The following is a 27,154-nucleotide window of genomic DNA, read 5'->3' as shown; positions in this document are numbered from 1 at the left end:
CTGTTGTGAATTGTGCTGCCATAAACATGGATATTACTGCATCACTGTAGTATTAGGGCTTTAATTCTTTTGGAAAGATAATTAATAGTGGTATAACTAAGTCATATGATGGATCAATTCCAAGTCTATTAAGAAACTCTCATTGCCGGGCGTGGTGGCGCACACTTGTAATCCCCATGCTTGGGAGGCGGAGACAGGAGGATCACACAGGTTCGAAGCCAGCTGGGCTAGTTTGAGAGACCCTGTTTTCAAATAAAAAAGTATAAAAATATGTCTGGAGTGTAACCCAAAGGTAGAAGGGTTTCCAGGAACCCCAGTACCACCAAAAAAATTTAAAAAAAAATAATGGCCCTCAGCAACTTAGGCTGTCTTATAATAAAAATAAATAAATAAAATAGGTCTCTGGTTGTAGCTCAAAGTTAGAATGCTCTGGGTTCAATCCCCAATATCACACACAAAAAAAGCATATTACTGTATACTATACAGTAAGAGTCATTTATAACACTGTTATTTACTATCATTATTATTATGGACTGTACATAATAGTTTGTGTTATAGTTTTATATGAACATGAATATATCATAAACATAAATAGTACATAATACTTCCATTTACAACTATGACATAATTAGGAAGAAAGAACTTTTCAGCACCATTGGAGTCTTATGGGGACATCATCATATATTCAGTCCACCACTGACTAAAATGTTATTCAGTGCAAGACTGTAATGACACACTAAAAGAAAAAGCCTTCAATGTCATCTCTAAAATAGGTCAATAATGGAACCCAATACACAGAGTGGTGGGGAGATTAAATGAGAAGTTATGCATGTCAACTAATTACTACAGTGGCTGGTGCATGGTTAGTGCTTTGGTTATTTCCTGGGAACACAGAAGAGGGAACAACTGTGCCTGAAGAAGGTGGACAAGTTTCAGAGATGAGTGTTAAAAGATGAGCAGGTGTTCATTAAGTGGAGACATTAGGGCATGAGCACTGCACGCAAAGGGAGCTGTATGTGGAGGCACAGAAGCACTAAGGATGTGATAAATTCCAAGGACATGGAGTAGCCTGCTGTAGTTGAATAAAACAGTACACAAGGGAAAAAGGGAAATGATGGAACACTAGGAAGGGAGCAGGCAGTGCTCCATAGAAGTGGTGATATTTGGAGTGGATCTGGAAGGATGAATAGGAGTTTACCAGTCAAAGAAGAGGGAAGAACATTCTAATGATGGGAAGAGCATATAGAAAGGCAGTTATACATGTGTATAAAATATTTGGGGAACTGTGTCCTGAATTCAAGGAGTTACCTCTCCCCTTGGAGGTTTTAACACTATCTGAGCCTGCTTATTATACTGGTATGGTGGGGACCTTGAAGTCAATTTGAATGAGAGTTTTGGTGGGAAATGGAAGTAGTCTTTGTACCCCAAACGGAAGAGGAGCACAGAGAACAGTTATACGTAGTACTAAGTAGACTGTGCAGGTAATTGGGTAATGGGGCCCTGAGAAAAGAGATAAAATTAAAACATGAAGGATTTGTTTCTAGAAAACCACTCTGATCTTGGGGTAAAAGAAGACTTATTTGGTACACGTAAAGCACAAACAATAATAATTTGTTGACTGTTTTAATGTAAGGTGAGACTAATGTAAGACAAGAAGGGAGGAGAGCATTCTCTTCACTCTTGCACAGGATACAGTGGTGCTGAGGAACACAGAGAATTCCAAGGCCGACAGGAATCCCCACCAAAAATAGCACAGCTTGCAGCAGTGCTTACAGTCTGCATGTGGGTGGAGATGGGGGTCAGTGTGTGGACATTTTTCTAGCACTGCCTATGATAGAGGCAGGTGGTAGGGAAAAAAAACCTCTTCTACTTTCTTAGATTTAGTGACTCAATCCATGAATTAAACTAACAAGAGATAGAATATGAAGAAAAGGTCCATGATTTTTATTAAGTTTACATGCACTTCTATGTACAAGAGAAAGTGAAACTCAAAAAAGTGTTTAGACTTGGGGGATTATACACACTTTTAGCAAAGAAAAGAGGCTTTTGGCTTAAAGGGATGATAAATTGTCGAGAAGTGACTAGGAAATATAATTCTCGAGGTAGAATTAATAAAATATTAGGGCTATTTTAGTATGGTCTGTTTGTGCAAACTGATCTTTTTCTTTCTTTTTTTTTTTTTTTGCGGTACTGGCAATGGAACCCAGGGGCCTTCTACCTCTGGGCTACACTCCCAGACCTATTTTTATATTTTTTTATTTGGAAACAGGGCCTCTTAATCCAGCTGAGGCAAGCTTTGAACCTCCCTGATCCTCCTGTCTCAGCCTCCCAAACACGTGGATAACAAGCGTGTGCCACCACGCTCGGCCAAACTGATCTTGATGTTGACTTCTCCCTCAGTGATAAGTCATTCTTCTTCCCTTAGTATGGGGAAAGAGGGCACCTTCCTCAATGAGAAATTTGTGCCCTGCTTATAGGCTGATAAAAGGAGGGTAGAAAATTCTTCTTGCATCTATTGATTCTCAGTTGGCTTGAGCCCCAAATAATCCTTGGTCAAAATTGTAAATATTTGAGTGGCCTATCCTGAGCCCCTTCCAGAGTCGAAGCAAAGAAATGGAATAAAAGGATGGGTAACATATGGTAGCAGGTGGGATTTCCCTTTGAGCCCATATGAGATGATATCCCTAGAAATTATGGTGGATGCATGTAGGTGAAGACTAAAGAGGAGGAAAGATCCAGCAATAGTAGCTGAGAACAGACTCCTATAAACATAATCTCCATTTAGGGCTGGTAAGATTTTGATACAGTTAAGGAAAAAGGACTAGTATACAATGGAGCTCAGATGTCTAGTTAGAGTTATTTGCCCTTCCCTCAATGGAGACAGAGTAATAGGATTTACAGTTTAGCAATCCAGAATAAAATAAGCTAGATTGGCATCCAAAGACCCAAATTCCATCCAGGTTGTGAGTTAAAAGCTGTGAGTTTGGAGATGCACTATGGGCATGCTTTCTCCCCACATTGCACAACAGGGTAACCCTGGTTGCCCACTATCTTTAGTCTTTTCATTACCATACTATCTTCTTCCAGTATTCTGATACAGATAGCTCCTATACTTAAGACAAAATGATTTTCCTTCTACCTCATTTCCTTCTGCAGCGACTTCCTCTATCATATCTCTCCATACTCTGTAGAAGATCTTCTCCAAAGAGTTGTCTTGAGCTGTGATTTCCAGTTCCTCATCTCTCCACTCACTTCTCACCGTCCCCTGCAACTAGACTTCTGCTCCAATCACTCCAGCAATGCTCCCTTTTTCTATGCTGCAAGCCCCAATGCTTTCTTCTTCTTCTTCTTCTTCTTATTATTATTATTATTATTATTATTATTATCATCATTATACATCTCAGCAATACCCAATCTGTTTGACTGCTCTCTTGATACACTTACACTTTCATATTTATACTTCTGTGATGGTGCATGTTTAGCTGGTATTGGGGGTTTGAGAGTATTTAGTTTGGGTAAAAACATGTGACAAAACTCTTATGTTACTCCATATATACATTTTTATCTAAAAATTATTAGTAGCAATTCAAAATTTAGGTCCCTTTGAAACCCAAGTCAAAGACCTAAAGGAGGCCAGAAACCCTTGGTAAATTTCAGTGCAATGCCATCCTTGAAAATCCATGGCCATTAATAAATTCTTGCTATGCACCAGATATTATTCTTATCAATTTATATGCATTGATTAAATTAAACTTTACAGCAATATTGTGGACAAAGGCCAGTAAGTGCCACTATTATCTCATTTTACATATAGGGAGACTGGTGAACACAGCTGGTATGACCGGAATTGGTTTAAAAATTCATTTAGTCTAACTGCAAAGTTCACAGTAGCAAAACATACTAAAGTGAAGGCTGACTGTGAAACCAGTAGGCATACCCGCCACCTGTAACCCAGTCCAAGGTCAGTGCTGACCAAAGAATCAATCACTCACACGACTTGCTGGCAGGTGACTTTTCAACATTAAAACTTTATTAATTTAAAAATCCAGAAATACAATGACTACATAAATAAGTACCATCTATAGGTACTGGTCTTGTGAGAAGAGTGAAAGGGTAATACTGTTGTTATTCTTACTTGTTTACATGAGTTAACTAGAAAATGGCTACAACTGCAAAATGGTGCTTATGGTCTTTGTCGTTCCAAGTGTTTATCATACAAATAAATATACAAGAAGAACCACATCCATTCTCCTCTACTAACTACAGGCGTCTTGGCCTCTTTTTCCTAAGTCCTACTTCCTATACAACACCAAATATCAGAGGATCTTTATGTTGACTTAACGTGGCCCCAGCTCCTGCTATACACAGCACTTTGGAGAGGTGTTTCCCAGCACTTAGAGGCAGGAGTCTATCAAGGGAGATTCTTTGGGTGTTCTTTCAAGGCTGAGAACACCTGGGTGCGAAGGCTTTGGGGTGAATCACCATAAAGGGGAATCACTGCTTTACTTCAGGATACGGTTACTGGTCCCCACACTTTGGCAACACTGTCACCTCTGAGAGGGATACAGCAGCTGCTTAACAGCCCTGCCACAACACACACACACACACACACACACACACACACACACACACACACACGATGCTCTGGCTTTTCAGCTCAGAATGTTCTACCTTCCTCTCCTGAGGGAAAGAGTGCAATAGGCTGATAAGAGGCTTGTCCCATGCTCTAACCCTGGCCACAAGGCCCTCATGTTTCTTGTATAGGAATTAACTCTTTTATGTCAAGATGTCATAAGACTGGCCCATTCATGTTTTTCCCTATTGCTGTCAAATCCACTAAACAAAACTATGTTCTCTCGCTTATAATCATGAAATAGGAAATATATGATTTCTGGGTCCTTAATATTTTGTAAGTCCACACCAGAGTTCATTTCATGCTTCTCAGAGAGAACAAATCCAAAAGGCAGGCTTGAGATCTTTGCTGTGAAGAATTTTTAGGTTTTTGCACAGAGATGATTTCTGAAGCCAGACCTCATGATAGATAATTTATACTCTGGTATTGAGCTGCAAATAGATATTTTAGAAGCAGCATTGCTTAGGATTACCAATTCAAATCCATGCTTAGTGGATAAGGCAAAGGTGGTAGGAAGGTTTAGGGTAAAGGTCTTTATCATAGTTCTCAGATCCCTAAATGAACAATAACTCTTTTAACTGAAGAGTCACCATTCAGAAGCTCATGAGGATGGACCTTCTTTGCAAAGAAAAGAAAAATCAACTCTGGTAATAGGAGAGGAAAAAAACTGCCTTTTTATGGAGTTTTGAAAATTTAATATTGTAACCTAAATTTTCTAGCTGGACAACCATGGCCTCAGAAAATAGTATTGGTCTATTTATCGGTAAGGTGTATTGCCATAAAAACAAAAAGATGGCCTTAGTTATTACCAATTCCTTTCTTCAATAATTATTTTGTTTTGTGTGGATTTGGTTTTTGTCAATTTTACCCATTCTGACATCTTTATGGAGACCCCATATGTTCAGGGAGAAAACAGAAGGGGTATCATTAGGCAAACGTTATTTATCACTTCAAAGTAAATAAGGACATGAAATGGTCCTCTTGTTCTTCACCCTGCCACTGTAGTTTGTGGCTTCAACAGCTCAAAGGCCTAAGGGCGCAGCCTACTGCTTACAATTTGTCATTTGTTCTCCTTGGGCACCAACAACCTCCAAGGTACTCTGAAACCAGAAAAAGGAAAGAGAGGCTGGCTTTGCCCTGGTGTGAAGGCTGTAATTGCATGTTTGTGTGGGTGTACATGTATATGTGTGTGTGCCTGTAAGGATGGAAAGTTAATGGTTTTAAAAAAACAAAAGAATATAATTTCATAAAACGATTGCTCCATGTCCCAGAACTTCTGCTAAGCAATTTCATTCTCTTTCATTTGAGTACCTTTCTAGATTAAAAAAAAAAAAAACCCTGGGATTTTGTTTGCTCTTTAACCTGTAAAGAAATGTGGTTCTCCAAGAAACCAGAGCTGTGTTGTGTTCTATCTCTTCTTTTCCCACAAATCATTCAAGACTTTTTGAGTGTCTTTAGAAGAGATGTTTAAGCATTGACACACCATTACACATAAAGAAGCAAGTTATGCTGTGCATGGCATGAATAATTGACTGCACTTGAGTGTGAGGTTTCTGGGCACTGTTGACTTAAGCAAAGTAAGCTGGCAGTCCAGCTGCAGCTTGAGTTTTCTTGCTTGACCCTATGCAATACTGTCTGTTTCGCCTAACAGTGGCCCTTTTCAGACCTCTCCAGGTAAAGAACCTTGACCAAATCTTCAAGCTCTGTTCTGCATACACGACTTGAACACATCTGGCTGATCTGAGCTTCTCCTTCAGTGAATATCTTCCACTGGCCTGAAAGGCAAACACAGCATGGCCAGGAGAGTGTAAGATGAGAGTAGAGCAAATCAGGAACAACACATCCCCATCTGCACCCACTGAATCATGGACCCACCAAGGGATTTAAAATATAAACATATAAAAGTCAGGTGATTTCAAGAAAATGGCCCTGAAAACAAATTTTTTGGAAGCAGAGATGAAAAATAAGGCATGGGGCTTTCACTTCAACACACAGTATTTGTTTTAAAAAATCCCAAGAATATTATGAAACTGCCTCATTAAGAGTAAAAACTAAGTATTTGGGGGAAACTTTTATAGCATATTTAGCACTTAGAAGATGTTTCTCTATCCATTTGTTATCTATTTGGGTGGCTCATGTGGTACCAGATCAGAAAAGGCACCATGGGAAACAATATCTACTGAATTATAGGGACTTTGCTTATTCTTAGGGGCCCTGCATACTAGTTTAGATTATTTACCACCCCTTACTCTATTTCTGCCACTCTTTGTCAGAAACTTTTCACCTTTGCTTTCTTCTGTATCTACCTATTGTCTTTACAGACCAGCCACCCTAAATTCCATCCCATGACTCCTTATAGTGCTCCATAGCCTCCACATACCTCACCACTTTGGGTAAACCTGGCTAGATTTCTTTTACTACCTGTTGTTTCTGCATACACTCAATACTCTCTCATTCTTCTTATTCCTGTGTTGATGGTTCCGAGAACTGTAGAACTCCTAGTTCAAGGTCCAAAATCTACTTTCAACCCCAAACCCATTTTGAATCTCTTTGCTTTCTGTAGCCACTTAAGAATATGACTCCATCCCTATCAAGGATTAATTGCTTTGCTTCTTTGTCCCTTGAATTCCTTTCTTTCCTCTATCCCTTCTAACTCAATGGGAAGATAGAAGAAAAAAGAGAAAGACACACTAGTGAGCAAGTAGCTTCCATGAAAGGTCTATGATGTGCCAGGCTCATTATGTAAAAACAATTGCCTCAGTTGTCTCCTCCTCCTCCTCCTCCTCCTCCTCCTCCTCCTCCTCCTCCTCCTCCTCCTCTTCTTCTTCTTCTTCTTCTTCTTCTTCTTCTCTCTCTCTCTCTCTCTCTCTCTCTCTCTCTCTTTCTCTCTCTCTCTCTTGTCGGCACTGGGGATTGAACCCAGAGGCATTCTATCTTCGAGCTATACTCCTAGAATTATTTTATTCTTTATTTTGAAACAGGGTCTCACTAATTTGTAGAGGTCCTAAGTAGCTGCAGCTACCTGCAAAGCTATGATCCTCCTGTTTCAGCTTCTCAAGTACTGGGATTATAAGTGTGTGCCACCACGCCTGGTTTGGCTCAGTCTTCTTTGTCTCCAGGTGACCCAACAGGATCATCTCATTACACATTTCTTTCAGCTGCACATTTTAAGGCAAATACCATCTGCTTCCGTTGTATACCCCAAATCCTAACTGCTATAGGCACAGAGTATGTCTATATCATCTTTTAAGTCACCAGGAGCCTAGTGCAGTGCCCTGCTCACAGCTCGAACTGAAGTATGTACTTTGAAATTAAATTATAATGTCATTATAATGTCAAAAGTCACATCATTAATGCTAGAATCCTAGATTCTGCCTCCTTTGTTCTTGTAAGGATTCCCACCACTTTCATTTGAATTCTCACATTATTAATTTCATTTTCTATTAGTTCAGAGGATAGTGGATCTCATCAACTTTATTTCCAGCTTCCTAGTGGATAACTCTTCTCAGATGGCCCTTGAGCATCTTAATCTAAATATATTCCAATCAGTAGAAATGTAAATTAGTACAGCCATGATGGAAATCAGTGCAGAGGGTCCTCAGAATACCGGTAATGGAACCACGATTTGATCGAGCTATACCATTTTTCGGTATATTTCCCAAAGATTTAATGTCAGAATACTATAGTGATACAGCATATTCATGTTTATAGCAACACAATTCATAATATCCAAATTACTAAACCATTCTAGGTGTCATTGACAAATGAATGGTTAAAGAAAATGTGGAATATACACACAATGGAGTTTTATTCAGCCATAAAGGAGAATAAAATTATGTCATTTGCCGGAAAATACATGGAAATAGAGGTTATTATGTTAAACAAAATAATCTAGACTGAAAAGTCAAGGGTCATATGTATTCTCTTACATGTGAAAGGTACAGAAAAAATATGGACTCACGAAAAATAGAAAGGAGACCAGTAGAGCAAAGGAAGGGCATCGGGCAAGGGAGAAGGATGGGGAAAGGGGAAGTACTACAGAATGAAATTGATCAATTATGTTATATGCATGTACAAATGTGCCATAATTAAACCCACTATTTCATATAATTAATAGGTACCGATAAAATTTTTATAAATTATAGATGAGTTCAGTAATAATATAGCCTTATATGGTCAATACTACTACTAATAATAATAAATAAACACATTCCAAATTAATCTCTTTTTTAAACCAACACCTGCTTACTCTTCCTATTTTCTCACTTGTGAATGGTATTACTATTCACTCAGTCCATGAAGCTGTTAATTTTGGAGTTATTCCAAACACATTTTTCTTTTATCTCTACTTGTTTGATTTAACCTCCAAAGTGTCCCTCACAATGACCTCTTCTCTCCTGTCTCACTGACTTAATATAGTATCGTAGCTTTCTAATTCAGACTATTACCAGCTAGCTCCCTAATAGTGCACTTTTCCACACAGAAATGGTCTCTTTCTAAATAAATAGGCCTGGATGTATTTATTTGCTTAAAAAACCTCCACTGGAGTTTTCTGGCCTGGAGATCAAGTCCAACTTTGCATAGCAACTTTGGCTTTTCAAATTCTGGTTTCATCAAAGTAAGCACTTCATAAATGTATCGAAAAGCCCAGGGACATCCTTCCAAATCACCACTTTGATCCCACTATGCTGTTTGTAATTTTGCAGCAACTCCCAAGGTTATCTGCTGTACCTGTGAACCTGTCACTGATTCCTTCTAGGCCCTCCAACCGTTTCCTACCAATCCTTCTCATCTTTCAGTGCACCTTATGTGGCTTTTGTGGTTGTTCGTAACTCCCACCCACATTTCTTGTTTGCTCCTGTCTGAGGCTTCTCTTAGGCTGCACCCTCTTCCTGGACTTATTTCTTGACCTGGTGCCCAGTCACACCCATCTCTTTCAAAACACACCTCCTCCCCGAAGCCTTCCCCGACTAAGCCCACCTGGCTCTCATCTCATTGTTCTTTGCAGATTCCCTTGAGCACTTAGGCATTTAACTCCTCAGAACTATACTAATTCATACTGAAGGCATTTTCATGTTCTGTCTTGCTTATTAACATTCCCTGCAGATAGAAATTTTGTGTCTTTTAGTCCATTAGAAGTGCTCCGCACCCTGCCTTCCCAGTGCCTAGCAGTATCTAGTCCCTAGGCTCCATCTAGTGTAGAAAATGGGAGAGTTACAAGTATGCTTGGAAGCCTGACTCCTTTTAAAGAAACATGACCTCCACAATGATATGAAACCTGGAATCTTGGGAAGCCTTCTCCAACACTCTTGAGACACTGGGCTTAGCAGTTTCATTAAAGACATTTTGGAATCCTTGGCCTGAGGTAGCTTATGCTCAGGCTATATCTGAATTTGCGTTCATTATGTTCAAATGTTTCAGCTCACATTTAGACACCTATTTGCTGCTAGGTCCTCAGAAGAGAATTAGAACATCCTCTAATGTTAATACTGAGGACTGATAACATTCCCTGGGAACACAGAGGGACTTTAGTTGGGGCCACGCTACATTGAAAAGCTGGCTACATTTTCCAGAAAGGATTAAAGAAGGGCATCACTTACTCAGGGTTGTCCTGGTCACCAGCTTGAAGTGATGGAGCTCCTCAAACATCCTCTTGGAGATCTTCTCAATGTGGAAGTGCTGGAGGATGCCTGAGACCAAGCAAAACGTGGAGCAGGTAGTCAGGCACTTTCTATCTCTTTCTGGAACCAACAACCTATTTTTCTGCCTGGGCTGAGCATATCATCTCATTACTGGGGCTCATTACTTAGGAGTATTGAGCTGGGCTGTGTAATGCGCTTAACCAGGAACTTGGATGGCTTAAGGGTTATAATTGACTCCATTTGTTTCCTTGGCTCACTGGCTTCCCCTTGGCTCCTTCAGGGAAGGAAGATAAAGAAGACAATATTGCTGACCATGAGACCCCCTCCTAGAGAAACCCATGTGGGATCAAGCATGGGTGCTGGCTCTGCAGCCAAGGGTAGTATTAAACACTCTGTCTTTGCCCCCAATCAGGATAGACTATATCGTCCTGCCAAATAACTGGGCTGCCCTCCTGGCTAATGAGAGCCAGCAGTAGGAGAGAAGGCAGGTTATTTGTGTAAAAGGAGAAGCCACCCCTGTTCATGCAGTCACTGAAGAGCATTATTTTCTTTTGGGAAAAATTTACAGCTCTTTTAGCTTCCATTTGTTAAATCAAATGGAGAGAGTTAAAATACAGTGATCCTCATAGTCTCAACCTGGCCTGAATATCTTTAATCAAAACAACAGGTAAACAATGGAAAACTGCCTAGTAGTTAAGGAGCCACATGTCTGTAGCCCACTATAACAAGAGGTCTACAGTGGGCAAAGGAGATAAAGCTTGGGTTTTACTCTGCCCACCAGACATAGACCTTGATAACCCAGCAGTCTGAACAGAGGGTATTTGGATGCTACACTAGCAAGTTACAAATGATCCACACATCTTCCTGGGGTGAGAGATGTGGAGATAATGAAGCCACTGTCTAGGAAGCCAAAAGATCAGTTCTTAGTCCTTGATCACCAGTTACAGATACACTTTAGAGTTAAAGATGGAAGACCAACATGCCTAGGTGTAAGGCCAAAATAAGCATAGACAAAAGAACATATGTTCATTCAAGCATATTTTCTAAGAAGAATAAATTCTTTAGAGAAAGATAGGTTGTTGTAAAAAGGGAAAGAAAAAAACCCCATAAATACTCAAGCACTATTTCTGAAAGTATGATCCAAGTGCCACCTGCATTAGAAACACCGGGCTATATTTTTTGTTTGTTTGGGGGGAGGGTACTGGGGATTGAACCCAGTGATGTTCTACCACTGAGCTACACCCCAGCCCTTTTTATTTTTTTTTATTTTGAAAGAGGGTCTGAAGCTGGTCTGAAGCTGGGCATGGTGGCTCACACTTGTAATCCCAGCATTCAGGAGGCTGAGACTGGAGGATTGCAGTTCAAAGACAGCCTCAGCTACTTAGTGAGACCCTCTACAACTCAGTGATACCCTCTTTCAAAATAAAGAATAAAAAATAGGGCTGGGGTATAGCTAGGAGGTAGAATGCTGATGGGTTCCATCCTTAGCACCTCAAAAAAAAAGAGGGTCTCAGCTTCCCAATGTGGAAGTGCACCACTGCACCAAGCTGTGACTGGCTATTTATGTGTGTGTGTGTGTGTGTGTGTGTGTGTGTGTGTGTGTGTGTGTGTGTGAGAGACACTGTAGATTAAACCCAGAGGCATTCTACCTCTGTGCTATACCCCTGCCCTGTATTATTGTCTTGCTAAATTGTGGGGGGCTTCACTTAAGTTACTAAGGCTGGCCACAAACCAGTGATCTTCTTTTCTCAGCATCTCAAGTACTGGGATTACAAGTGTGTACCACCATGCCCAGATGAGACGAGGCTTGTGTGTGTGTGTGTGTGTGTGTGTGTGTGTGGTACTGGGGGTAGAACCCAAGGGCTATCTACCTCCGGGCTATACTCTCAGACCTATTTTATATTTTATTTGGAAACAGGGTCTCACTAAGTTGCTGAGAAGTGTCTCACTAGTTGAGGCTGGATTGGAACCTGTGCGATCCTCTTGTCTCAGCCTCCCAAATGTGGGGATTACAAGCATGTGCCACCCTGCCCAGTGAGACTAGATTTTAAGCATGAAAATGTTTAGCCCCTACCCAAGCCTGCAGAATTCACATCTCTGGGCTAGGGCCAGGTAGCTGCATTTAAAACAGTGGTAATGCCTGATGCTAAGGTACTGTCAAATTTGATCACTCTCAAGTCTTACTTGGGAGCCAATAGACAGAGGTGTGTATTATTTTCCAGTTGAAATCGCACTTGTATGTTTGGATTCCTAGAAAACTTGACCAGACTAGATCAGCCCTAGTCTTGTATCTACAAATTAGTATGAATAGCTATGGGATCATAGGGTACAGAATGTGGCCTATTATGGTAGTCACTGAGTAATCAGAAAAAGAATTGAACATCACAATTGAGATTGTTTCTCTAGTTTATTATAATCTTCTTGAAGGCAGAGATGATGTTTCAAATTTGTCTTATCCTAGAGCATATGAAATGATTCTAGGAACTTAGCATCACACTGAATTATGAGTTTTTGTTTGTTGAGCCTTGTATTGGAAATATAGACTATAGTTTGATAGTTGGCAACCCTGGCCACACGTTAGAATCACCTGTGGGCTTAAGAAAATACACCAATGCCTAGGCTCTATTCGGCCCAACTAATCAGACAGGGCTGAGGTATTTGGTAATAAAAACAAACAAAAATTTCATCCAGATGCTTCTGATATGCATCCAGGATTAAGAACCATTCCTCTGGCCCTTGGTGCTGTGAGAAAGACAACCTTGGGAACTTAAAGGGCTAATACTTAATATTTAACACAGACCATGATTAAATATGAAAAGCCATGATAACAACTGTGTTAGATATATGTCAGTTTCTAAATAATCAGGAAAACGTGCGGCCCTAACAGAAAAACGTGTTAAACCAAACTTCAGGTGAGTAGTCCCTCCCTTCACTGGCCCCCTTTTCAAAGACAAGAAATGAATGTTTTCTTGCTCACCTTTTCGAATGGTCCAAACATGGACCTCTACTTGAGATGGTCTCTCAGTCTCCAGTGCTATTTTTCTGGTAGTCTCTCCATCCTCCATGAACACAGACTCATATACAGGCATTGTTTCTTCTCCACAAAAGTAGCCTTTGCTGTCAAAGCTTTGGCCTGGAAGTTCTTCTGGAATCAGGAAGCAAGTAGAGTTCTGTCATATGTTTCTAAGACTAGAAGTAAACTTCTGCACTTGGCTATCTTACTGCTCATAACATACTGATCAAAAGTGGACAATCACCAAGAACACCCCAACAGAAACATTCCATCCTTGTTTTACTGGCTCAGCTTAAGCTCTCTCTCCCTGTCACAACCACCAAATCACAAAGAAGCATAGAACTGTTGATTGGAGTCCCTGTGATGACAGAATCCATAGTTGTGTGGAACCCTGGCCCACAAGCTAAACTGGACCTCTCTTCTTTCATTCTTAAGAAATGGACTTTCATGAGGAGGAAAAATGGAGCCAGGTACAAATCCCTAAGGCATTTGAGGGAACATTGGGGTTTTTCCATATTGGGTCAGGATTGTGCTCTGTCCAGCCCATCAATGCCAAGAGAGGCCCAGGAAATGGGATGACAGAAGGCCTTGGTTAACTTCCCTGACATCATTTAGGTATACTTAGAAAACATTCATGACACTCATTTATGTGCATATACTTGCCCAACGGATCTCTCCAAATTGGCTTGACATTTCTGAATGCTTTTTGATTTGTTTGTAAGGGAAACGATAATACCGGATCAGCACCAGTGCCAAAGCCTAGATGTCAGATTAGTCATATGTTTGCTATGCCAAAAGAACGGTTGGGAGACACAAAAAAATTGGTCAAATCCCTCAACTATGGATCATTTAATGTGTAAACTAAACTGTTGGGTTTCAGCTCCTAATCATAAAGGTACAAAGCTCCCTAAGACTCTTCTTTGCACTCCACCCTCCCTTTTCCTTAGCCCCCTTCCCAAAAAAGTTTTTCCTGGTTGGTTATCGTGAGTTAAGTTACTCGGCTAGCCTCATAATCAGCACCCTCTTCAGCTGTGCATTTAGAGTGTAAACTCAAATTAGGAACAACAAAGACAAGCTGTTAGACACTGTGAAAACTTTGAGTATGTGCAGAAGCGACCTGTAAGAATATCTGAATTGTTGAGGATGAACCCGCTGAGTGTTGAGTGTTGAGTGCTTTGGATCGGTAACTCTAATTGGGGAGACTTACTGTCAGCCAATAAGACACATTTGGACAAGAAGTTGTAATCAAATTTCTATTGTATGTCTCTTGCTGACCTGATTAGCTTTCCCACCCCCACCACCATTTGGCACTGTAAGGACAAAACTGTCTTCTCCTGACAATTCCAGGTTGGATTACTCAATTGGTGGATTATCCTAGAATCAAGATTTTTCCCCCTTTTTTCTTTCTTTTCAACTATTTAATTACTTGGCAGCCCAGTCTTTTTGGTCATATTTTAGGCAATTAAGGGATGTACTCAAGCACTTACTGGGTGGGTAGAGGGAGAAGGTCACTGAGTTTACAGGGACTTCTATGTGTTCAGTTATCACCCTCAAAAGGAGAAGCAAGATCACTTATTAAACATTACCAGTTTAATATTGGTTAAGACTGTAACTGGTGATGACACTGAAAGTACCTGTATCCTGAAGAGTCATCCTGCAACCCCTCCTTTCCAAGAGCTGAACTCACTAGACTGAAGGGATCTACAGATGATAAAAACCTATCAGTGACTTGGACCTGGTTGGCACTTGAAAATACTAAAAGAAGCAAAGCTTGTCCTTAGAAGAAGCTATTCAACATCTTCCACTTTCCACACCCTCAACCTCAAGGTGCTTTCTAATCACTTCATGCTCACCTACTCTCTCATTCTTCCAGGGTATCACACCAGGCTTAAAATCATTTCTGACCATTCCTGCTTCCTATCCAGAACTAAGAAATTGACAATTGACATTTCTTATGAAGGTGGTAATGGCTGATGAAGGAAATGTGCTATTGCAGCTCAGGCAACTTTTTTTGTGTGTGGTACTAGAGATGGAACTCAAGGGCATTGTACCTCTGAGCTACAGCCCGAGCCCTATTTTTAGTCTTTTTATCTTTGAAACAGGGTCTCACTGAATTGTGAAGGGCGTTGCTAAGTAGCTGACACTGTCGGTGAACCATGATCCTCCTCCCGTCTCAGCCTCCCAAATGCTGTGATTACAAGTGTGTGCCACCACCCTCGGCCCAAGGCCACTTTTAAGTCTTAAAAGGGGTATTTTATGCCCAAACCCAGAAAGAATGTATAAGGAATTCCTGGTGTTAGTGTGATATGATGGGCAGAGGTGAATTGTTGAACCTTCAGGAATTAGTTTTATCCAGCCCTGTAGGTGGCCACTGACATGCAAGGCCTGCTTCTTACCACAGCAATCACACCCTTTTAGTTTTGGCCCTAGTTCATTACTGGAAGAGCTGGAAATCATTTATTAAAAGAAAACTTTTGGCTAGACCGTGAATTTTATTGATCTCTTTCCCCTTAGTAGAATAACAGAATTTATTGTCATTTTTCTCTTGACCTTTTTCCTTCCCCATTCCCTCATTCCTTTTCTTCTATGTCATGTGGTTCTTTGTAAGGGGCCAGCAGTGTTTTATGATCTTCCCATTCCTCATGTTTTCACATCATATAGGCCTCTACTCACATATACCTCTTTACAGAAGGCTTTCCTGACCTTCTTTCAAAAATTATTTTATTAGTGCACTGCAATTATACATTATAGTGAGGTTAATTGTGATAAAAACATACATGCACAATATAGAGAAAAATACACACATGTTGTGTATTTTCCTCTATATCCCCTGCTCTTTTGAGAGTTTTCCCCACCTCATTCTGTATGTATCCCAATCCTGCTTTTCCTTCACAGTGCTCATCACAACCCCAAATTACTTTATTAATTTGGCTTCCCTGTCTTTCTTCACCACTGCAATGCAGGAACCATGCCAGAAGGTACCCTTTGTCTTCTGTGTGTGTGTGTGTGGGGGGGGGCTAATGGGGCATTCTAACTCCGAGCTACACCCCCAGCTCTATTTATTATTCTTTATTTTGAAACGGGGTCTCACTAAGTTTTGGAGGGCTTCACTAAGTAGCTAAGGGTGGCCTTGAATCCAGATCTTCCTGTCAGCCTCGCAAGTGCTGGGATTAAAAGCATGCACCACCACACCCGGCTACCCTTTCTTTTCTCTTTCTTTCTTTCTTTCTTTCTTTCTTTCTTTCTTTCTTTCTTTCTTTCTTTCTTTCTTTCTTTCTTTCTTTCTACTTGTAATTGAACCCAGGGTCATTCTACCTTTTATTTTGCTGAGGTCTTCACTAGGTTAGTGAGGTGGGCCTTGAACCTGAGATCCTCTTGCCTTAGCCTCCCAAGTACTGGGATTACAAGTGTGTACCACCACACTCAGCCCATCTCTTTTTTAATGTCTCTAGAAGTGTATTGCACATAGTAAGTACCTAATATACATGTCTAGGTTAAATGCATGAACAAAGGGAGGTCCCTTGAGACTCACAGTTGCTGAATACCTATAGTAGATGCCCTGGGCTATGTAGAGTGTGACTCTTGGACAATATGACCAAAAAGAGCAACTCAATGTTCAGATACCCATGTTGGAATAAGTGAGAGATAGATACACAGAATGGGATGAAAACTCTCATAAACCTTTTATTGCCATGTATCTGAGCATGGTGAGAAATATGAAATTCAGGTCTCCCAGAGAAACTGTTTTAGTCAATCAGATTCTTTGCTATTTTGCCAACTGATATTATGCAGGGCAGTTTTTAAAATCATAACTTATTATTTTCCTAATTATTAAAATAATATATATTTACTATTAATCATTTGGAAAATATACACTGGGCGTGGTGGCACATGCTTGTAATCCCTGCGCTTGGGAGGCAGAGACAGGAGGATAGATCAGGTTCGAAGCCAGCCTTGCTGGCTTAAGAGACCCTGTTTCCAAAAAATAATTATATATATATATATATATATATGTCTGGGAGTGTAGCCCAAAGGCAGAAGGGTTTCCAGGAATCCCAGTACCACCAAAATTTTTTGAAAAATATAACTAAAATAAGAATTACCCATAATTCAGTTACCCCAACATGATCACGGTAAATATTCTGTCATATTCCCTTCATCTTTTTAAAAATCTAAGGATATATATTCTTATGTATACATATATATATATGCTTATATATGTATAAATACATATATTTTTCAAACAATAAGTTTTCATTGTACTGTACATGTTTCTGTAACTTCCTTTTGTACTTTGCATGAAAAAGATCTTCCTATGTCATCAAATCTTAGCCTGCAATGATTTTTAATGGTATATAATACTCCACAGTACAGCTACAGTATAATTTAACCATTTCTATATCAGTGGGCTTAAAAATTATTTACATGTTTTCAGTATTATAAACAATATTGCAGCAAAAGCTGTTCATTTGTGTATGTCTCTGATTACTTTTGTAGGATACCCAGAAGTGGAATTGCTTATCCAAAGGTTTTATTTATTTATTCATTCATTTATTTAGCGGTACTCGGGATTGAATCCAGGGACATTCTACCTCTGAGCTACATCCTCAGCCTTATTTTTATTCTTTATTTGAAAACAGAGTCTCACTAAGTTGCAGAGGGACTCACTAAGTAGCTGAGGCTGGCCATGAACCTGAGAGCCTCCTGTCTCAGCCTCCCAAGTACTACTAGAAATATAAGTGTGCACCACCATACCTGGCTCATCTGGGAGTTTTAAAGTTTTACACACATAAAAAAAGACATCATTTTTAGTTTTAGGCCCAACCCAGATCAATAAAATCTGAAGCTCTGGAAGACTTGGGCTTTGTGGCAAAGACACAGAAAATCCTAGTACTTGGAGGCTGAGACAGGAGCCATGGGATCACCTACTCACACATGAGCTGCTGTTTGTCATAGAATCAGAGCCAGCCTCCATAAATTTAGCGAGGCTCTTAGCAACTTAGTGAGACCCTGTTTTAAATGTTTTTGTGTGTGGAACTAGGAATTGAACCCAGGGGCATTTTACTTCCAAGCTACACCTACAGCCCTACTTTTTATTCTTTGTTGGAAACAGTCTCACTAAGTTGTGGAAGGCCTCACTAAGTAGCTGAGGCTGGCTGTGTACCTGAGATCCTCCTGTCTCAGCCTCCCAAGTATTGGGATTACAAGCATATGCCACCATGTCCAGCCCAAAGGTTTTAATAAACCTTACCAGCCCGAGAATTATTGAAATACCTCTTAAATTATTTAAAAGGTAACGCCTGGTCTGTATCCTGTTCGCACGGCTTTTTAGTTATTTCCCTTTTGATTTGAATTACCTGAATCAATAAAATCCTAAACACAGAGTGAAATGGAATTTGGTCTGAAGGTCAGAGCTTCACATTGGAATATTATAGAATGGGAGGGTTTCTCTTGTCTTCGATAGCTTAGATAACTTAGTTTTTGTCTGAAATTGTCTTATATTGCTTTTTAACTACAGATGTTAGACTCTTGACAGATGAGAAAATTATGTTTTGGAACTATAACTAAGGGACACTAAAGTACTTGGGGATCTTGTGAGACCTTTTAAGAGATCACCATGGTTTGATGACCCAAATATCCATATCATCATTAGAATGTGCTTTCTTCTCCTAAACCTACATTTATTTGTGAATTGTAATGCCTTCTATCTACTCTCTATCACCTAGTTCTTGTCTTTCCTATCCATACCAGGCTCTATTTACTCTGCAATATTGGGATTACTGAGGAAGATTTTGCCTTAAATCAGTGCTTCTCAAACTTCAACATTGCTTGGTAATCCTATTTAACTGCAGATTCTGAGGTAGTAGGTCCAGGGTTGGGGGCCAAAGAGTCAGTATTTTTAACTAGCTCTCAGATGCTGCTGCTGGTCTGTGAACCACATTTTGAGTGACAAAACCATAAATGACATTCTTCTGCACATTAATATTGCCTGGGAATCTTTTAAAACTTTCAAAGCCCAGGACAAACTTCAAAAAGATTAAATCATAAACTCTGGGGATGGGACACCAGTGTTTTTAGAAACTTTCAGGGGATCCTAATAGCAGACATGCTTGGGAACCACTGTTCCACATGAAAATGCTCAAAAAATATAGATTGACTAAGTGCATATTTGCCTGGGAGTCACAAGGAATTGCCTAAATTGAAAATATTAAACACGCATTTGTTTTTTATCTGTTTATAAAATTATTTTTGGAAATTGTGAGAAATGATAAATGCATATGCTGGGGAGTAGCACTGATTGTAGAATGATGGGATTGGAAAAGCCCTGTGATATCAGTTGCTTGAACACTCGTTTGCAGAAAAGGAAATTAAGGCTCAGAGAGGTTTCTACATGGTCTATATCACACAGGAAATCAGTGGCAAGCCAGGATTTGAATGCCTGATTACTCATCTCAAATACTGTTATTGCTAATACTACAAATTATATTTTATCTCATTCATGTCTTAAAACCACTATTAAAGTAATTAACTTGCCTTTTTAAAAAAATCAGTGAACATTTTCTACTGGAAAAGACAATGATGTGCTGGAATTCAGTGCCCTAGGTTCTAGGCCTTGTTTTTATTATCAGTTACTTTCAAGACTCTGGGCAAGTCAGTTTATACATCTCAATTTTCTTACCCTTAAAACACATATAATAATATAAATGCAAGATTTTAGTGCTGAAAGGTAGTTCAGGAAGGAAGATAGGGATTAAATAACAGGCACAAAGACACAGTTAGTTAGAAGCAATTAGTTCTGTTATTCTACAGCACTGTAGGGTAATGATAGCCAGCAATAATTTATAATATACTTAAAAATAACTAGAAGATTTCAAAAGTTCCCAACTCATAAAAATTATTAATGCTGGAGGAGATGGATAATTGAGTTGGAAATTGAGCTTAGTTCATCCATATACATTACATGCATGCATCAAATAATTATAAGGCACCTCAAATATATACAATGTTTGTCTCATAAAATGAAAATAAAATGCAAAAAAGAAAGAAAATAAAGGAGCTTAGACCCCAATTTTTCTAACCTTTTTACATAAGGATGCTGAGACCCAGAGTAGATACAGCATATTTTCAAGGTCATGCAACAACTTAGATTTGGAGCAGACCCTGGTTGCTTTACTGTAATTTACCTGTTTTTCAACCTTTCTAAAAGGGGTAATAGATATGACTGTGTTTTGATTACTTAAATAGTAATAAAAATTAAAGTTTCTAACATTTTTCGGAACAAATTATATATATATATATATATATATATATATATATATATATATATTGGTGCATTATGGTCATACATCACAATGGAATACAAGACTTGTGAGGATATACAAGCACACATGATCCAATTAGCCCTCATCCAATACCCATCCCATTCCCTCCCCCTCCCTCAATCCCATGCTTGATTGGTGATTAACTTTGATACATTTATTTACGTACATCATGAGTTTTAAAGAGATTCCATCCTCCCATATCCCATCCCCTCTAATTGGTCACCTTAGTTCAACATTAAAGGCTCCATGGAAGGTATGGTAGACTCAAGAAAACCCCCCGGCATATTTCTGAGTAGTAACTTTCTTCTAAAGAATCACTTTATTTGCCCCTCAAATGAAGTTTATTCTTAGTAATTCTATTATTATTATTATTATTATTATTATTATTATTATTATTATTTATTATTATTCGACAGGTTTATTATGTTTCTGATGCCAAAGAAAGTTGATAAGGACTATGTATAAATCTCAGTCAACCATAGGCAGGGCTTCCAACCAACGCACCTTTTGCCTTTTTACCTGGACACACCTTGCAGCACTTTCCATCTATTTTTTGAGGATACTTGCAGGGGTATCGATTGGGGCAGTGGATTTTCTTACACTCTTGCTTGGTCACATTACAAGTACACAGCACACACTCCACAATGCCAAATGCCCGGAGGTTCGGGTGCCAGGACTCGCCATGAGAATAGGTCTTTCCATTGGAAACACACACTAGAAGAAAATTCAGGAGTGGAAATTAAAGGCAAAGGAACTATAATTGATCCCTGTGTTCAGAACCCAAGCACTCTTTGTTCTTGTTATGGGCATGGAGATATGTTGACAGAGCAATCTCTGTTACCAAACAGTGTGGGCCACGTTCTAGCATCAGAAGCTATCCAGGCTCATCTGCAGCAGCCTCTGTATGCTCACAAATGACTTGACATATAGTAGGTAATGTATAAGTATTTTTTAAATGGAGTAATGACTGAATGGGTAAAGGTGGAGTTCCATATGTCCTAAGAATCTGATAAAGAATCTGTAAGAGAACATGGTATTTATATCTGCAGTGCCATGGAATATTAGTACGGGCCAAGTGGATATGCTTCCAGGCATAGAAATTTCTCATATTTTCTGTCTAGGGGGTCAGATTAAAAAACTACTCCTATTCCAAAAAAGCCAATTTCTTGCCAACCCTGAAGCAAACCCATTCAAAATGTCAAATGTTATGAGGGTCTGATCCACCAGCATAGATGGGTACGAAGCTCAATGCTGCTGGCCTACTCTCTGGTGTGAGAAAGGAGGTGCAAACACAAGACTGAAAGGGAAAGGACCCATGGCTCTTGGGTAACTTTTGAAGGAATGGTCTGTTATGCCTCTCATCTTAAGGCAATTTCCCCAGTCGCCCACCTTATAGTGGCTGCAGCAAATCACTGTCTGTTCCACAGATATCCTTAGTCTCTCTGGCATTGGTAGAATGGGAAGTACAGTCACTGACTTTGCTTTTTCTGAGAGGCATTGAAAGAGCAAGCAGCTAGGCTGCAGGCCGAGGGACCTATGAAAGTAGAAGGTCACCGGAACATCAAACCAACCCAAAACTTAATAGGTCCTTCTGTGAGGCATGGAGTTGGACTCCAAAGAAGGAACTTTACAGGGCTGTGAATAGTGAGGGCTGAGAAGGAGTTCTCTCCTGTTTAAGAGTGCTGAGAATTAATATCTCAAGTCACAACTGGGTCTGGGTGTGTTTTTCATTATTCCCATCACCTCATTGCACCCAGGGAGACCTGTCGGCATCCCACTCAACATCTCCAGGGTGGGTTGGATCACATTGGGCAGGGCTTGGGGACAGAGAAATGGCTCCAATTGGGGCGTTTCTAGGAACTGACTGATTTGGCTGCAATACAACAGGCTTGGGATGAATCATTGGGCTATTTCTTCCTCATCAGGTCCACTGGGTCACATTAAGAAAAATGAATGATGTTGGCTGCCTTTTACTGTCCTTTGAAAGAGCTACTAGAGTACTGGACACTCTGATGGGTCAGTCCATGTAAAGATTTCCAAGAACCCAAACCAGAAAGTCTCCCAACCTTAACATGAGTCAGAATAGATGTTTGATACCTAAACCATGAGGCTCAGAAATGTGGGCAGGATCACACAAAATGTGCCAGGTGTGTTGTTCTCTCTCCTGTCCTCACCTCTTTTCTTTTTTCAGATAATGACAGTCCCTTCTAGACAATGTAAGCAAGTGAGTAATCTGCTTCAAGAAAAATAGGCTAGATTCAAGTTCAACATGGTAAAGTATTATCACTTCTCTTTGACTCTACGAAAGAACCAAGTAGACATATTGGATAGAACCACATCATTAGCAAGAAAGCTAAAAAGAAGGCTGATCTATAATAAGAAGGAAGGAAGACAGGATTCCTTGTGCAATATAGCAATGTTTCCTCTCCCCTAAACATTTGGATTTAAGAAAGAGTCCAGACTGGGTGAGAGCCCACACTCCACAGTGAAATAGGGTGAGATTAATTCTGTAGAGGGCAACCCAGCCTTCTTCCCACTAATAGGTTCTCAGACAATTTTGAATAATTCAGCTGGGGAATTGGGAGTTGGGGGTGGAGACAAGTGATTCTTCAGTGAACTATAATAGAATGATCAGAAGAGAAGGGCTACATCTAAACCAATGGGGGAAGATGAATACATGCAAACACCTGGGACTGTCATAGGACAATGAGACAGTCGAGAGATGAGCCTCTATCCTGAAAATGAGGAGGCATTATGGAAATTATGAAATTCAAGGTTTTTATTGGCAACTTCACCACATTTTTTAAGGCTCTGAAATACTTTCAGAGTGAATGCAATCTATTGGAGACACTTTGGGACTGAAAATACAAATGCATTTTTATGTAACTCCTCTTAATTTTATAAACTTGTATCAAAATGCCATGGGACTTAAAATTATGAGTTTCAAATCAACACAGGGGATGGTAAATATTTCCAATTCTTTTAATATATCACCATTTTATTAATAATCTCATTTGGGCTGTTCTTTTAAGCCAATTTAATATTTTATCTGTAATCTGAAAATTATATCTAACTAGTAACAGATGTGATCAACTATCTTTGACTTGACTAGCTTTGTTGAGATTTATAGTAGGAGCTCCTAATGGATTGTTTTCCACCCATGTTATTCAATCATTTGGTTTAATAATTTATTACTTTTAATTCATTCAGAGAACTTCCTCTGATTTGTTTTTCTTTTAAAAGAAGCAAAACATGTCTGTGGATTCATAAAAAGAAACCAGTTGAGCTCTTTCTCCAAATTGCTGGTGGACGGGATGCCTAAAAATGTAAGAAGCAGTCAATTGTTTTGATTGAATTTCTCCTATTCATACCTCTGCTACTGAGGTTGGGTTAGTGCAGGCCGGAGATTCTGTGTGGGAGAAAACATGGCCAGTGGGTGTGTGTTGGTCAGCTGAATGAGCTGGAGGTCAGCGTAAACCTGATCAAGTCATCCTGGTGTTCAGCCAGGTGGTTTCTGGATTTCTTGCTAGATTATTCATTTCCAAGGACAATCTCCTCATATGCTACATATTGAACCAGAATCTCTGAGCATGGGGCAAGAAATACTTTACAAGGGCTCCAGGTTGTGATGACATGTTTGAAAGGCAGTTTCTAAGGTATAGATATGAGCTTCAGAAGTGTTTGTCAGAGAATACCTTTGAATGTTGGGTGTCCTACTTTTTAAAGACTCAAGGAATTTTACCAAATGACTCCCCACGGGCAACTGAGAAAGTGTTGGAAGATGCTTTGCAAGCACAAAGAAGACTTACCTATGCTCTTCTGGCTGCATTTAGGGAAGTCCTAAAACTCGTGTGGTGTCACTTGTTCATACCCACTTTGTAGACTTGATAGTGACTCACATGTGAATATGCACCATTTGTGGGAGAAAGGACTTTATCCCAGCTCCAGGTCTTTAAAGACCACGAATGCCAAGCCCCTGCTATGGATGCAGTGCAAAAGGAAGATGTGACTTACCTTGTCCATGCTTGTGTTTGTTATTAATAACAATCTGCACAATGGTCCCTGATGCTTGCTGGGAATCCATAAGAGCTCCTCGGTGGCTTCTGGCCCCTGAAAAGCGAGGCAGACCTCCAGACTGTCGGCTTGGTGGAGGATCATAGTGAGATCGGGGGTAAGAATGTCTCTATAAAGCAACAAGAACAATTTTGGTCTAAAAACATCCACCAGTGAGGTGGCAGAGATTGAGTTAGATACATAAGAAGACATTCAATGATTTTGATTTTTAGTGATGAATTCAGAGCTTAGCTGCATGCCCACCTATGCCAATAGAAGTCAGGATGTGATTGTGTGAAGGCAGCACAAGCAATATGCTAAAGTGTTTTTTTCCCCTCTTCTTGTAGAAGACTGGACTAGAGTCACAGGCACTTTCCTGAGAGAGAAAACAACCAAAAAAGCTAAAGAATCCTTCTTGCTCTCCAAAATGCTCATATTTCTCAGTTTCAGAGTTAGGACCAGAATTTGCAACACAAAGCAGAAGGTGACAAAGGCCAGGGGAGAAGTCTCAAAAGCTGTGCAAATGAAGAGGAATAAAAGAGTTGCTATTGGGAGGGTCTGTGACCTGGACCATGAAGAGTCTGTAGACTTTTTACAAGCAGTTTGTGGGGGAAATTCCAGGCAGAAGTTTCCAAGTTGAGAAGGTGTAGCAGAGAACAGAGTCCTTAAAAGGGAATGGTTGAAGGATAACATTCCAAAAGGAGGCTGGAACCAGATCATAGAGGACTTTAAATGACAAGTGAAGGGGCAAGTACTTTATTTGGTAAGTGATAGAGGTGGGGGTGAGGAAGAGCCTCAGGGAATTGTTTTAAAAGTAGAGAAATAATCAGAACTGTGTTTCAAAGTTTTCAACCCTGATGATATATAGGATGAAATAGAGAGGAGGAGAAGATGGGAGTCAACTTTAATCTCAATAAGATGTACTGAGACTGTACACATAGGCAATGGCATAAGATTATACAGAAGGGAATTTTATAATTTTTTTTTGCAGTAATGCAGATGAAAGCCAAATCCTCATGTGTGTTGGGTAAGCACTCTACCACTGAGCTACATTACCAGCCCTAGACAGATCTTTCATAGATAGTATAAAACAGTATTTATAAGTAAATGTAAGCTCCATAGAATCAAGGATGTCATTTTGTTCTCTGCTATAGCTCCAGTGTTTAGAGCACTGTCTTGCATCTAGAAGGTGCTCATCAAATGCTTGTTGAATGAATAAAGCTACAGTCTCTAAAGAAAGCTGAGTTTTATGGTATAAGTAATTCAAATACTGTTCTTTTATCAAGAGTTGAAGACACACGATAAGATTACTATTTTGCTACCTACCCCTCTCCCAGTTGCTGAGGGAGGTTGTGAGGAGAGGAAGATAGAATGAATGAAGAATGGAATCCTGAGGATTAAAGCCAAATAGTGTTAAGTGTTTTAGGGGCAATTGTTAGGAGTGAAGGAGAGGGAACCCATTAAAAAGTCCTTTAGCTGGGTTTGGTGGGGCATGCCAGTACTCAGGAGGCTGATACAAAAGGATCACAGGTTCAAGGATAGCCTCAACAACTTAGTGAGACCCTCAGCAACTTAGCAGGACCCTATTTCAAAATTTAAGGAGCCAAGCCTGGCGGCACATGCTTATAATCTCAGCGTTTGGGAGGCTGAAGACAGGAGGACCGTAGTTCACGGACAGCCTCAGTTACTTAGTGAGGCCCTTTGCAACTCAGTGAGACTCTGTTTCAAAATAAAGAATAAAAAATAGGGCTGAAGGTGTAGCTTGGAGGTAGAATGCTCCTGGATTCCAACCCAAGTACCACAAAAATAAATAAATAAATAAATAAATAACCTAGAACACCCCTGGATATTCAATCCACAGTAACACACACACACACACACACACACACACACACACACACAAGAAGTCTGGGTCCAGCCTCCATTATAAAATTAAATGAATAAAAAATTATATATATATATATATATATATATATATATATATATATATATATATATATTTAAATGGGCTAGGGTTTAGTTCAGAGCTAGAATTCCCCTGGGTTAAATCTCCAATACCACCAAAACAAACAAACAAAAACATCATATAACAATCTAATAAAATTATTTTATAAAACCCTATGGTTGCCTGACGTGGTGGCGCACGCTTATAATCCCCGTGCTTGGGAGGCTGAGACAGGAAGATCACGCAGGTTCGAAGCCAGCTTCGCTGGCTTAAGGGTCCCTGTTTCCAAATAAAATATAAAATAGGTCTGGGAGTGTAGCCTGGAGGTAGAAGGATTCCATCCCCAGTACCACCAAAAAACAAACAAACAAACAAACAAAAATCACCTATGATCGAACTGGGTGTGGGGTGGCACATGCTTGTAATCCCAGCATTGGGAGGCTGAGACACAGTTCATGGACAGCATCAGCTACTAGTGAGGCCCTTTGCAACTCACTGAGATCCCGTTTCAAAATAAAGAATAAAAAATAGGGTAGGGGTATAGCT

The 27,154-nt window shown here is 39.8% G+C and overlaps 1 protein-coding gene across 8 annotated transcripts in view; it reads right to left on the bottom strand.

The window, feature by feature from the left end:
- Positions 1-6,277: 6,277 nt before the first annotated feature.
- The window catches only part of CHRDL1 (chordin like 1), a gene marked incomplete at both ends in the record, with an annotated part of 143,356 nt that continues 122,479 nt past the window's right edge, over positions 6,278-27,154 (bottom strand). For 3 of the 8 annotated variants that reach the window (XM_080718406.1, XM_080718407.1, XM_080718413.1), the window contains 5 exons: positions 6,278-6,408; positions 10,234-10,323; positions 13,253-13,420; positions 21,115-21,324; positions 24,625-24,793. In XM_080718406.1, the coding sequence (XP_080574532.1) occupies positions 6,278-6,408; positions 10,234-10,323; positions 13,253-13,420; positions 21,115-21,324; positions 24,625-24,793 (768 nt within the window). Of the gene's footprint in view, positions 6,409-10,233; positions 10,324-13,252; positions 13,421-21,114; positions 21,325-24,624; positions 24,794-27,154 lie in introns of those variants that run through there. The other 5 variants (XM_080718409.1, XM_080718410.1, XM_080718411.1 and 2 more) reach the window with 4 other exon arrangements.

This window comes from Muscardinus avellanarius (genome assembly GCF_963383645.1).
Source record: "Muscardinus avellanarius genome assembly, chromosome: X".
Taxonomy (NCBI): Eukaryota; Metazoa; Chordata; class Mammalia; order Rodentia; family Gliridae; genus Muscardinus; species Muscardinus avellanarius.
The sequence above is the reverse complement of the archived record's forward strand: the minus strand, read 5'-3'. Positions and strand labels throughout refer to the sequence as shown.